General features: G+C 43.6%; 1 protein-coding gene across 3 annotated transcripts in view; it reads left to right on the top strand.

The window, feature by feature from the left end:
- Positions 1-588: 588 nt before the first annotated feature.
- The window catches only part of Il2ra (interleukin 2 receptor subunit alpha), a 43185-nt gene continuing 29602 nt past the window's right edge, over positions 589-14171 (top strand). For all 3 annotated transcript variants that reach the window (XR_007104372.1, XR_007104371.1, XM_047520974.1), the window contains exon 1: positions 589-840. Coding sequence is in view for 1 of the 3 variants with exons in the window: in XM_047520974.1 (XP_047376930.1) it covers positions 777-840 (64 nt within the window). In the remaining 2 variants the exon portion in view is untranslated. The remainder of the gene's footprint in view (positions 841-14171) is intronic.

The following is a 14171-nucleotide window of genomic DNA, read 5'->3' as shown; positions in this document are numbered from 1 at the left end:
AAGTACCTGGAACACCTTGGTGAAATGATTATAGCCCATTAAGTGCCTTAGGAGATTACTCATGACTTCTGAGTAGTAGTTTGCTGCTTCCTTCTCTGTGATCTGAATATTGGAGACCTGGCCCCAAAGTCTGCTAGACTTTTGAAAGAGACTCAGTGTTGGACCACTTTAGGAAATACCCACCTATGGTCAAGGCTGCCATTCCACACTGGCCTATGGCTGCCCCTCCATCCCCTGGGGCACCTGCCTGCAGAGTGGGGGTGGGGGACCTCAGTTGGCAAACCGGTAGAGGAGACCACTGCCAAGAAGTGCTTGCTCACCCCTCCTTTAACAGCAGGGGAATCTCCCTTTCCTTTTATAGGTGAAGCTGAAGAAAGACTCATAAATGAAGCCTAATCCTTCTTACCAACCTCAGCCCACACCTCCCAGCAATTGAACTTGAAAAAAAACCCTGGTTTGACAATTACCACAAACTCTGTTGTCATCAAAAAAAAAAAAAAAAAAAAAAAAAAAAAAACCACTTTCTATATTTGAGATCAGAGAACAGAGTGGTAGCACAATTTCCTGGCTGAACACACCAGTCTGATACTTAAAGAGAGAAACTCCTAGCTGTCATAGAGACTGGCTGGACCAGCAAAGATGACAGCCTGAGCGGATTGATTCTTGGCTCGGGCACCCTCCCAGCACCATGCGAGAAAGTCGCTGAGAGGCAACCCGGCACACTGCAGAGAATCACCTTCTCTTTCCTGGCCAAGCTGGTCCCAAGTGCCAGGAAGATGGAACCAAACCTGCTGATGTGGGGATTATTCATATTCATCATGGTACCCGGCAGCGTGACAGGTAAGAGACCATGGTTGCCCTTGGAATCTTGAAAAGGCTTGTAGATGTCACCTCTCCCCAGCCACTGAACCAGAGGGGACACTCAAGTAGAAAGTTATGAGAAGAGACTGACCTTTGCTTTCTCTTGTGTATAACCTAGTAGGACCTCATTTTATGCCTCAGTGGCCCCTGGTCTATAAAGCAAGCTTGGATGCTAAGACTCTAATCACTCATGGTTCTTGACAGTTCTGGAAAGAAGAGTGGTATGATATTTGGATGTTCACAGGATACCCATGAGCAGATTTCTCAGGACATTTTTCTTTATTCTCCAATGAATTTAGTTTTCCACTGTATCACCCACTCCAACTGTAACATAATATCAAAAAGCTATTAGATAGCAACAGCAAGACGCTAAGCAACTCAATGAAATAAAATACAAAATAAATAAATAAAATACAAAAAGGCCTGGGGGTGTGGCTCAGTGGTTGAGAGCCCTGAGTTCAATCCCCAGTACTCACCCCCCAGAAAAAATCTATTAGAGAACTCTCTTCATCCATGTTAATTTGCCTGAGACTCCAATAACTCATATATGAAACACTAGAATAATTTAAGATCTGAAAAATTTTTAGCTTCTTTGATTCTACTGCCTCAGGAAATAATACCTAGGAAGCATCTTTTAAGTGAAATTTCATAGAAATTTTAGAAAATATAAACATACTTTCAGAACATTACTGTTTCCTATTTGTGTATAAACAATGTATATGTACGTGTGTGTATATGTGTGTGTGCATATATATAAGAAAGTATTTCAATTTTCATCATCATAGTTTTTTCAGTATTTTTAAAGAAATAAAAATCCAACAACTTATTGCTCAAACCAACCTTTCTAATTGAATGTGAAATTTCCAATAACATCTTCCCTTGTTAACTCAGAAAGATAAATAAGATAAATAAGAAAGTGTGTGTGTGTGTGTGTGTGTGTGTGTGTGTGTGTGTGTATTTCTTTCTTTTTTTTTTTTTATTTGGGTGCTGGGGATGGAACCCAGGACCTTGTGCTTACAGGGCAAGCACTCTACCGACTAAGCTATCTCCCCAGCCCCCATATATATATATTTCTTAAAAAAAGAAAAAAATATATATACACATCTCACAGGTCTCTTAAAAATAGTCCAGCCATGGGCTGGAATTGTGGCTCAGTAGTAGAGTGCTTACCTAGCATGTGTGAGACACTGGGTTTGATCCTCAGCACCCCATAAACCATATGTGTGTGTGTTTGTGTGTGTGTGTGTGTGTTTATATATATTATATATAATTTCATGTCCTTTACTTACAGAAATAGAATCCTAAGTGGTTGCAGAAAGGATGAGTTAAGAAAAGAAAAATGATGCTACATACAAGGAGTGTGTTTGCTTTGGGGAAGTGGCCATGTTGTGTTGGGCAACATACTGACCCATGGGTAGGAACCTCCCCACTGTGGAATTAAAGGATTATGATTTTAGGAAGGTTAGCAGTGTGATTCGTTCCTCAATAGGGCCCTTGCCAGGTCAGTCCCACCCTGAAAAACAAAATCTTCACAATTGCACCCTACCTGTGGGAATCACATTTCAAGTAAACTGGTGTCCCTGACGGTTTAGCTGGGGGTCAGAATGGTCTTGGTGGCAGCAGGGTGATCAGAGTGCCCAGCCGACTCATTCACTCGGTTCTCCACTAATCTATCTCACACCTCTTCCGCCCTTTTCAACACTGTAGGCAATACAAAAGCGAACAGGACGTGGTCCTGATCCTCGGGAGATACAGAACCTCACTGGGAGGAGACAGGCAGAGTGGCAGCGTCCACGCTGGGCCATGGCGAGCCCCATGGCAGTGTGGGCCAGCAGTAGGCCTTCAGGAAGATGGCGTGCCAACAGGCCCTGAGGGACTGGTGAACTTCCATAAGAGTCCATACAGAAAGGAGATGTGGGCAAAGACACAGCAGAGCACTAAGGAAGAGCAAGGACAGGGATGCCGGGCTGTTGGGAATGAAGACTGGAAAGGTAGGATAGGGTCAAAAGGGTGATCCAAAGCCTTGGAGAGCAAGTCAAAGCTTTGAATTTTGCTTGGTAAGCAAAATTTTTAGAAAAGACATTAAATGATCGTGTATAGAGTGACTTCTTTATGCCAGCCATAGGCATCTTATTTGTAATCCTTATAACTACTTTGCACTGTGGATGCCATGAACCCATAGATGAAGAAGAATCCAAAACTCAGTGTCACACAGGCCATAAGAGGCCAGGGCTCCAACCCAGCTTCCTGGTTTGCGCTGTTTTGGTTCACCTCAAACAGGTCAGAAGTGACTCTGGCATAGAGTGGGGGAAGATCAGGTGCAGGGAGATGGGTCACAGGTCTCTTAAAAATAATCCAACCAAGAGGCAAATGAGGACCCAGTGACCAAAGAGAGTTAAATGAATTGAGATTTTGGAATCAAGAGACAACACAGGAACCACTCCAGGGAAATCAACAATCTCACCTCAGACTTTTTCCTCCAAGAGGAACTCAATCTTAGGATAAGGAAGTCTTTTTTATTCCCCAGGAGTAAGAGTTCTTTAACAAAATTGGTCTGTCAACAGATGTAATTTCTAGCTGATTCATAAGGCAGATTTTCATTCTGAAAATTTCCAAAGCCACCATTTAAAATTGTGATGAGGTACAGGGGATGTTTTAGTCAACTTAGGTGTTTTTAATCTCTATATTACTGGGTCCTGGGATGTGGTTAAAAAGAGAATTCTCCCGATGCTGTCAACACAGCACGTTATTGAAGGTACCTTTCTCAGAATTGTGGAACATTGAGGACTTATGTGTCCCCTGATCATCTTTCTTTCATTCTAGGAATTCTGTGATCCAATCTTCATCCCCTAGACTGGAAAAAAAAGAAAGAAAGAAAAAAAAAAGTGTGGGAATCCATCAAGGGGATATATTAGTCTAATTCCCCTTCTTGTAAAAATTGCTGCCCACACTAGAATTTCCCACCTTGAACTTGGTCGTTAAAACACAAAATGTTTAAGCCTGAGTATTTAATCATTCCATTTCTCTGGATCCCAAAGTGTTATGGTTTTGTTACCCTTTTCATCTTCAAGATAGACCTTAGAGAGATGGGCCTTTGCCAAGCATTTTGGGAATAACTCGTGAAAACGGCCACTAACTTTCTTTAAAACAGTGTGTCGTAAATAGGCAGTGTGATATATCACCTGTGTATATGCTCTATTTTAGCTCTGAGAATCGAAAAGTATTCACTTTCCAATTCTATGCAGAACCGTTGATACCCCTGGTGTGTCCAAAGAGATGCTTGTGAAGAACAGCTGGTATGTTCTGCCATTCCATTCCACTCAGTTCAAACACGAGAAGTCTTCAATTTCTTCTCTTTTTCTTTTGGCTAGACATTTGGGTATTCTGGATAATTCTGTGCAATCTCTCGTGGAAGCCGTTCCCAGGATAGCAACAGGCACCCTTAAAGCAGACTAGCCCTCGGTACACTGGCCAATCAGGTTAATTTCCTGAGAGGAGTAAAAACCTTACAAATAGAGTATTCTGTTACAAAATAGGAGTGGTCACCTGAAATCAGCAGGGACTAGAATTAGGAGGAAAATGAACTTTGCAGGAAATGGAAAGTGGAGTGAGGGGCCTCCCGGAGACATGGTTAGAGGACTCAAGAGAAGACATGTGACAGTCATGATTCCTGACAGGTTTCTCCCTGTGAAAGGAGCAGGTTGACCAATGAAACTTTTTCGAGAAACTCCCTTTCTGTTCCATCACTCTATCAAGAATTTTGAAAAAAGGAAAGAAACTGTTTAAAAGGCATTTTCAAGCGGAGGTACTTTCGGAAATGAAAAAATTTCCAAGCAAAAACGTACCCAGCAGGGTCAGGCTGGAGATCTTCAGGTGTCGATAGACGAAAGCCTGGTATCTCCTCCTAGGTTATTTCCAGCTCTGAAGAGGCACTGCCCTGCCGGGCAGCATGACCCACTGCTTCCGTATCCCTGCAGTGTGGGTGTCAAGGCAAAACCACCAACTGTTGGTGAGGTCTTGGGCTGTTGGCTCATGAAGGGAATTTCTGCCTTCAGTTAATGTCCTCGTTTCTTATGGGAGAGGTTTTACATGTGTGGAAAACTGTCCCTCCTCTCTTTATATGGAGACATTCACTGCAGAAAAGAAAGAAGGGCTTGATTCATTTGATGGCTTCAAAAACCTATAAGCCCTTCATCTCTAAATGTGTTCAAGTAAAGATTACAGTAGGATCCTGACTTTTAAGTTTCAGCCCAACATTCTCTGCATATCGATTCCCAGTGATATCCCTTTGTCTATCCATTACTAGAATTACAGGGAGGAAATGGTTACAGTCCTTGTTCTCAAACTGCTTATGATTTAACCATGGAGATGACTCATCTGCTGAGCAGTCCCCATCTTGAAGACTGCCAAGGGAAAGCCAGCACTGTTTGCCAGTGAGTCCACCTCTCACCACCAAATCCCAGAACTTAATTGTTGTCAAATAAGTCCCAAAATTCCCTAGGACTTTTTATACATGTTCTACTCTAAGATTACTCAGTTTTTGTCTATTTTGGCTGATTTTAAGGTTACTCTGGGATTTTAATTAGAAAATTAAAATCCCTCCTTTAATTAGAGAACGCAAGTCCCACTGGGAATTGTCTCTGGAACAATGGTTCCGAACACCAGCTACCCATAGTATGTGCATCTGGGATGCTTTAAAAAGTGATGAACACTGCCAAAGTTAGACTCTCAGACTCTCAGAGGAGAAGAACCAAACATGACAATCACATTTGTTTTAAGTTCCTTAAATTATTTAAGATGCTGTTAAAATCGAAACTTACCACTTTAGAGAGACAAAAATGATCATTTCCCACAGTTGGTCTAATTCCATTATTTTATTTCTATTCATTGAGAATAGAACAGGACTTCTCAAACTTTAATGTATGTACAATTTACCTGAGTATCATTTTGTAAAGCAGATTCTGATTCCGGGAGGTCTGACCCTGGTGCCTGAGATTCTGGTTCAAACAGGCTCCGACATGAGACCCCTGTTGCTGGTGCACAGACCCCATTTGAGTAGCAGGCTACGACATGACAGAAGCGTGTGTTGCTTCTACCCACACAGAGCTTGAGATTAAAATGGGAAAACCAATCTGGAAGAGATCAAAGATTGATCAAATGTTGCACAGGAAAAAGAACAAAGCTGATGAATGTCATCAGTGATCAGAATAGGAGAACAATGTGCTACCTGGATAATTAGGAGAGATGTCTGATTTTTGCTTTTAAAAAGTTGACATAAGTATGCAATCGGTTACATCCTGCTGCTACTTTGTGGCCCTGTAGAAATCAAGGTTGTCCGTGCCTACAGAACCCGGCCACTACTGTCACAATTTGAAGCTCCTCAATCTACTGGTGTGACCAGCCTCTTTAGGAGCTCTTTATGTTCCATCTGGTCGATGGAGTCTGGGTTCTCTGGATCCTTCTTTTCCCCTCAGTCCTCCTTTGACCCTCAAAGAAGAGATTGAGGTGTCTTCCTTGCATCTGAGTAGGCTTCAAAGGAAGCCTCACAGTCACGGCTGCCCCGGCAGGCCGCAAAACAGAGGAAATTCTGAACACCCCTAGGCATGAGTCACTATACCGTGTTCAGGAATTGCCATCTCTGCCCACAGAATCACCCACTCTTTTCTGTTTGGGACCAAAATAGATGCCTCCTTCAGAAGCCTGCTGCTTTCTATACTCTCAGCAATAAAAAAAACAAAGGCAAGAATAGGTATGTGCCTCCCAGGCATGTAGTGGAGCGTGGCTGTACCAGTGAGGACAACAGTCAGGCTGATGAGACAGATGGCAAGAGGAAGCAATAGGGCCCCTAGGGAGAGCCGATGGCTTGGGGCAGGACCGCTGCTTATTTGTTTGCCCACTCTTTAGTTTACTCATTCATTCTGTAAACGTTTATTGAGCAAGTACTATAAAATGAGAGACAGGGTTAGAGATACAGAGATGAGTAAGACCCAGTCCTTGGCCTCTCGGAGCTCACCATCTACCAGGAAAGAGACACACAGCCACCATTATGACACACACTAAGTGCTGAGATATGAATTTCAAGAAAGCTGGTGGAACTCACAGACCAGATCCTTGTTGACCTCTGCAAGCCATCTGAAGTCACTGGCTGCCTCTCATTTGCACCAACCTGTGGGACACAGAGGAGGGTGGGAGCTGCTTTGTCATCATTAGTTACCAAAACTCAAATACCTGTAATTTTGAATTTAGAATAATACGGACAAAGGACATAATATAGACAGTTTTCTTTTGCTGAAGGAATTCCTTTCAGAAACATTTCAGGTGGCAGTACTTAAATTCTGTTTAATTCTTGGGGCTTCCACAGCCCCAAGAATCTTAGAGGCACCATTTATAGACAGTGCCAATCAACCAAGTATGTGCCCGAGTACGTGTGATTCCTTTCCAAAACTAACCATCCACGACTTTTCCCAGGGAGGGAGGGAACTTGTTGGTTCAGTTTGCATTATTATGGTGGTGTTCCTTTTTGTTTGGCTGGTTTTGTTTTTTGTTTATGATGCTAGGAAATGAACCCAGGTCTTCATGCATGCTAGGCAAGCACTCTACCACTGAGCCCCTATGATCTCCAGCCCCTATGATGGTTTTCAAAGCAAAAAAGAAAAAAGTGTTTCTTTAAAAAAAAAAAATATATATATATACGTATATCTATAAAAATATACACTTACATAATTATAAGATACATAAACAATGTATAATATATAAATACAAAAATATACTATAGAGCTATATGTAATATAAGTATTAATCAAAAGAGCCCCTTGAAGCGAATCTGTTCACCCCCCAGAGAAAGATCTGTTTATCCAGTTACCCAGCAAAGGGCAAAGCACTCATTTCTAAAAGTTTCGTTTGAAGTCCCCGAAGCCTAGGCTGACGTCAGCCTCTTCCTGCCCGGGCACCCTGAGAGTTTCCTGGGAGTTTTGGGGCTGGGGACATGGCGGCAGGCTGCGTGACACTTTGCCAGCTGTGGGCAGGCTGTCGGCGGCTTCCCCGGCTGAGGAAACCGGCCCGAGCTGTGACCCAGCTGAGCACAGGTGTGGTATCTGCTTCCTGCACTTGTGGTAGTGACACCTCTATTCAGAGACTGATTTAGAACAAAAAGAACCTTTGTAAAGGGAACACTCCTTGTTTTAAATGGAAAGCAAAACAAAACATTCTCTTTTTTTTTTTTTTTTTTTTTTTAAGGCTTTTTAGAACACCAGGCAGTTTCCTCAGACTGCCTGCTGGTACCTTTAGCTCAGAGCTGGAGCCGGAGACCACAGGGCCAGCTCATCAGCCCTGATGTTCACCCCTGGGTCATTTTCATCACTTCTGGTTTTCACTGCCTGTCACCCACCAGATCATCACTTTTACTTTCCCTTTCCCAGTTTCTCAGGTTCCATTTCTCGGACCCAATTTGCAAAAGCTAGTGTCAGGGAACTAGCAGGGGTCTCCAGCTGTGGTCCTCCTTGTCTCCTCCTCGTGGGATGTGATCCCAGTCACTGAGCTCCTCCCTGGACCAGCCAGGTCCTGAGCCACATGCTCTGCCTCCATTATCTCATGGAATCCGTGCAAGAAACCTAGACAGCAGGGGCCATCATCACCATTCCCATTTTACAGATGAAAAAACTGAGGCAGCGAGTCAGTAATCACTTGCTGACTACAATGGCGCTCCCACCCTGCAGGCAGGAAGCAAGACATTGACAGACATCATTGATTGCACAGGCTTCTTAGACAAGCCCTCTGTCTATCGTTTTAAGGGATAGAAAAAGTATAACAAAGTTTATTAAAGAGGAAGGGTGGAGGAAGCAACCCCACGGGAGAGAGAGTCTTATCAGAGAGGAGAACAACAACTCAGTTTTCTGTGACCTCAGTTTTTACTGGGGTTGAAGGGTGGTTTCCAGAGGGTCCCACCAGAACACCACCTCCTAGCTCTTGACTGACAGTTGGATTATATCAGACTTCTACATCCCTATTGCATATGTCTTATTCATGAGTGTCTGGGGGGGGGATTTATAGTTACAATAAGATTAAATAATCTGTTAAGGACCTAAAGGCAATTTTGGTCATCCTGGCTTGTGCCTGCTGATTTTATCTGGAACTTGATTTCACAGGCCCTGAGCTCTCCAGCTCTCCAGTCTCAGGGCAGAACTCTCTGTCTTCTCGTGTTTGGGGAGAGCCTCGGGCAAAACCTTTTTAGTCCTGGGAAAAATATGTTGTTTGTTACCAGCCTTATCTTAAGTCAGAGTAGTGCCAGGATGTATAGTTTCTTTAAAAACAAGTGAAGCTGGGACCAGTGGTGCCCACCTGTAATCCCAGTGACTGTGTAAGTACCCCGGGTTCAATCCCCACGGCCAACATAGATAAATAAAAATAAAAACACATTGAGAACACATAGACTCAGTCTGTAGAATTAAAGCTTTATTTTCCATGTGCCCACATCTCATGTCTACCTCTTCCCTATCACTTGAATTGATGCCTAAATTATGGGGGCTGGGGAGATAGCTCAGTTGGTAGAGTGCTTGCCTTGCAAGTTCAAGGTCCTGAGTTCAATCCTCGGCACCGCAAAAAAAAAAAAAGGTATACCTAAATTAATCTTCCCTGATGGAAGCTCTCATGATTCCTTGCCCCTGTTTACAGAGCTGTGGTCCTTCTCTGTCACCTCCAGGACACATCTCCATTTTCTCCTCCCAGCATGTAATGTCCTTTCCAACCTGGGCTGTGTCTGCCCTCCACATATAGCACACCCAGCGAGCAGGTCTCCTGTCCTTCATACTAAACTTCCTCTCTTGTGATTTCGTAGCTTGGCTCCTTGGGGCACCTCAGCCTGTACTGAAGTGCTCTCCACATCTCATCTACCTACTAGAATTGCTTCTGCCCAGAAAGCATCTCAGGAGAGTGGAGGTTTCATGACATTGGGAGGCTGATAGACTTGAATCCATATCCTGGTCTGAACTAGTGAAATTCTGCTTTCCTTTAAGAAAAGCTTGGCATGCATTCCATGCAGGCATGGTGGGGATATGATGCATTATGATAAGTACTTGTAGAGAAATGGTAGGCTTGTCTGATAATGCAGAGGAAAGCCACAAAGCCAAGGCTGGGGAGGGTCCAGGAGGCTTCCAAGAGAAAGGTGACTCCTACCGGGAAGTCTTTCAGGCAAACAGGAGGTAAGAAGATGAAACCAATCAGTGAGCACGGCGTGAGTGGTTAGTTTCAAAAGCCAATTTGATTGGGCCAAGGGATCCCAGACAGCTGGCAAAATGTTTTTTTCTGGGTGCTGCCAGGGATGCTGAATAGACGGAAGAGAAGCTTGAACTGGTAGACAGAGCAAAGAAAATCTCTTACACCATTGAGGGGAGCATTATCCCATCCATTGAGGGCCTGAATAGAACAAAATGGCAGAGGAAGGGTGAATTCTTTGCTCCAGGTGGGACATCTACCTTCTCCTGCCATAGGCATTGCCAGTCCTGGTTTTCCAGCCTTTGGAATCCAGGGCCTCAGAAACAGTGGCTCTCCTGCTTCTCCAACCTTCTGTCTCAGATTGAACTACTCTACCAGCTTGGGCAGACTTCTCAGCCTCCATAAGCACATAAGCCAATTCCTATTACAAATTTCCTCTCACGTATCTATGGTTCTGTTTCTCTGGAGAACCCTGACTAAGCAGTGAACAAGGCCAAGGAAAGACAAAAAGACAGTGAGTTCCAAGAGCTGCATAGTAGCACAAAACTGAAGAGCTCAGGTGTGTGAAGGGAAGAGGAGGCTGTTGAGGCTGGGCGGGGGCTGCTGTGGAGCCTGGCCCTGAAAGAGGGTAAGAAGGCAGCAGAGGGGCAGATATCACAGAGGAGGCCAAGGCGAGGGACAGCGGGATTCATGCTTCAGAAAAACAGCACCAGGCTCCACGTGAAGCGTGAGGGAAAGGCAGACATGATGGAGGCTGGAGCGGCAAGTCAAAGGTCATGAGTGACCGAGGTGGGGCTTGATGGTGGGCAGGTACCTAGCCTATGGGTGCCTCAGTTTCTGTTGGTATTAAACAGGAGGAGTACAGATTCTCCCGGGTGGCCTGCCTATGGTGACCAGAGTGTGGCAGGGGCCCAGTACCCACGACTCACTGGACTTGTTACTCACATAGCCAAAGGCCCTCAGCCCTCCACGTGGATGCTCACCAGCTGCTCCAACTCGTACAGAATCATCGCCCCGGGCTGCCCTGTCTCCTTCATTTCCTTTGTCAATGAATGCTATCCACCTAGGAATCCTGGACAAAATCCGGTTTCTTCCCTTTCCCTCCTCCTTGCCGCCAACCACGCCCCAAATCCTGGAGATTCCAACCTTTAAAATCTCTTAACATCAATGACCTCTCTTCCTGATCATCCATCAACACCCCAAGTCCTAGGCTTCACATAATTCGAGATAGATGTATGACAAGGGCAGTAGAAGGTCAGAGACCACAGTGGCCACAGGAACAGGGTGCAGCCAACACTCGATGGAAGAACTAGAGGGCACAAAATCATCCAAATCCTGGTTTCACTATCACTGGGCTGTGTGGTTCTGGGAAAGTAACTTTGTCTGTAAAACAAAGGAAAGAAGAACACATAGCTTAATTATTATTACATGTAATTATATAAATGTCTCACTATGATAGCTTATGATATATTTTAATTATCATATATTTATATTTTCTTATAATATGCAATAATGTTAATTATACTATTTTATACAAAGTATTTTATATTTAGTTTATAGTTTATCATCATATAAAATAACAATTATATTATTATACCATAGTAATTTACATATCTTGATTATTTATTATATATCTATTTTGGGGATATGTAATATAATGCAAACTGCATTAATTTTATTTTAATATTTATAATATATTTTAGTTGTGATACATAATATAACCTTAAATCAGAATTGTATTAATTGTCACTAACATTAACAACACCTCCTTCCTCAGGGGCTGTGAAGTTGGGCGAGGGAATGCCCAGCCCAGAGCCTGGCTGCAATAAGTGCTGAGTCTCAGCTCATGTGATTGTTATTATCAATGTTCTCAAAAGGCTTCAGAGCAGGGTTGGCTCCTGAGCTTTCCCCAGGTGCTGAGGCATCTGACAGCCCTGCGTGATACACCTGCCCTTGCCAGCCTCTTGTCTCCATTAGGCTTACCCAGCTCTGAATCAGGCACTGTATAGCGTATGAGATTGGATAGAATGCTGTCAGTGCGGTAGTGAACTCATGCACTGCCCCACAGCCCCTTCTGCAAGTCAACAAGAGGTCCAGTCCAGGTGTCTTTGCACCCCTCAGGGTTACCACAGTGCTGAGAAACACATAATGCACCCAAGAACTTAAGAGACCTTAGACAAAGCACACACTTTCTCCATGCAAGTAAGCAGATGGCTATAGAGTGTCTTTAAGCCCCCGGTAGTACTAACATTCTGTGGTTTAATAAATACTTGCTGAGTAAAAAGTATTATCTCAACACCACACTGAGGAAGACATTTAGCTTTCCCCATTTCATGGGAAAGCAGGCTCCTGCCCTGTGTCTTAAATTCCCATGTACTTGGAAAATGTGGTCACCTTGGATTTCACTTCCAGAAGCAGCCCACTGTTAATGCCCATTGCAGTATGTTATAGTTAGCTTTCCATTGCTGTGACAAAATACCTGAGAAAATTAGCTTAGAGGAGAAAAGTTCTATTTTGGCTCACTGTCAGAGCTTTCAGTCTATGATCACTTTGGGCCTTTGGCAAAGACGAACATTATGGCAGAGAGCATGTAGCAGGGCAGCACTGCCTATCTCATGGCAGACAGAGAGAAAGGAAGGGACTGAGGAAAAGCAAACCCTTCAAGGGCACACCTCCAGTGACCTATTTCCTGAAACTAAGCCCCACCTCTTAAAAAGTTTCCACCACCTCCCAATAGTACCACCATCTCGGATCAAGTCTTCAATATGCAAGCCTTTGAGGAACATTCCAGATCCAAGGTTTCATATGGTAGCATCCTGCAGTCACACATACTATCTGTGTCTGTTAAAAAAATAGGACCTACTTACTAAAACCATCAGAGACCTGGATTTTGTATGTTAACTAAGAACTTATGCAAGGCAGGAATATTTTAGAGCCAAAGCTCTAAAGGAAACTATGGGGAAGTGCAAGGCTGAACCTCCTTTCAGCACGACAGGAGGAGCAGGGGCAAGGTAGCGGGTGGAATTTCCACCAGCCCACTCTAAATACATGACCCCTCAGTAAACACCTTTAGGATGCATTTGGTTTTCTGAGGCCAGTCCTTGGAGCATAAGAAAGGGCTTTTGGGACCATTTAACCTGTGGTCTTAGCATAATCTTCCCCCAGCTCTACGCTGCCAGCTGCATCCAGCCCACCCACAACTGAAATGTCAACATGCTTCACTTCCTTGATGGAATTGCACTCGTCGATGCGTGGGTTTGTGGAGTATGTTCGTGTGCCATTGGTCTGTATGGAACCCATGGTAAGCAAAACCACAGTGGACGGGTGGATCAGGGCAGCCTCCCAAACACCTAGGACTTGGAACCCCAATCAATGCTTCTCCCATACTGTGATTTGTGGCTACCCTTCCATGTTTGGATTGTCATTCTCCATGAAAGGGTTTGAACCTGTCAAAATGCATAGTGTGAACAACCTGGGTCTTGCATAAAATGGAGTGTGAATTTGTTTTTTTTTTTTTTTAATTTTAACTTTTACAGACTGCATTTTGATTCATTGTACACAAATGGGGTACAACTTTTCATTTCTATGGTTGTACATGATGTAGACTCACACCATTCATGTAATCATACAAGTACATAGGGTAATGATGTCTCAGTCCACTCTTTCCTTCCTCCAATCACTCCCATCCCATTTTCCTCTACACCATCCTAAGTTCCTCCATTCTTCTCTCGCCCCCCCCCATTATGTGTCATCATCCATTTATCAGAGAAAACATTTGACCTTTGGTTTTTGGGGCTCAACTTATTTCACTTGGCATGATATTCTCCAACTCCATCCATTTACCAGCAAATGCCATCATTTTATTCTTCTTTATGGTTGAATAATATTCCATTGTGTATATATAGCACAGTTTCTTTATCCATTCATCAATTGAAGGGTGTCTAAGTTGGTTCCACAATTTAGCTATTGTGAATTGAGTAGCTATGAATATTGATGTGGCTGCATCATTGTAGTATGCTGATTTTAAGTCCTTTGGGTATAAACTGAGGAGTGGAATGGTTGGGTCAAAAGGTGGGTCCATTCCAACTTTTTTGAGGAAT

The sequence above is a fragment of the Sciurus carolinensis genome, chromosome 12, assembly GCF_902686445.1.
Source record: "Sciurus carolinensis chromosome 12, mSciCar1.2, whole genome shotgun sequence".
In the NCBI taxonomy this organism is placed as follows: domain Eukaryota; kingdom Metazoa; phylum Chordata; class Mammalia; order Rodentia; family Sciuridae; genus Sciurus; species Sciurus carolinensis.
This window is presented reverse-complemented; position numbering and strand designations above follow the sequence as displayed.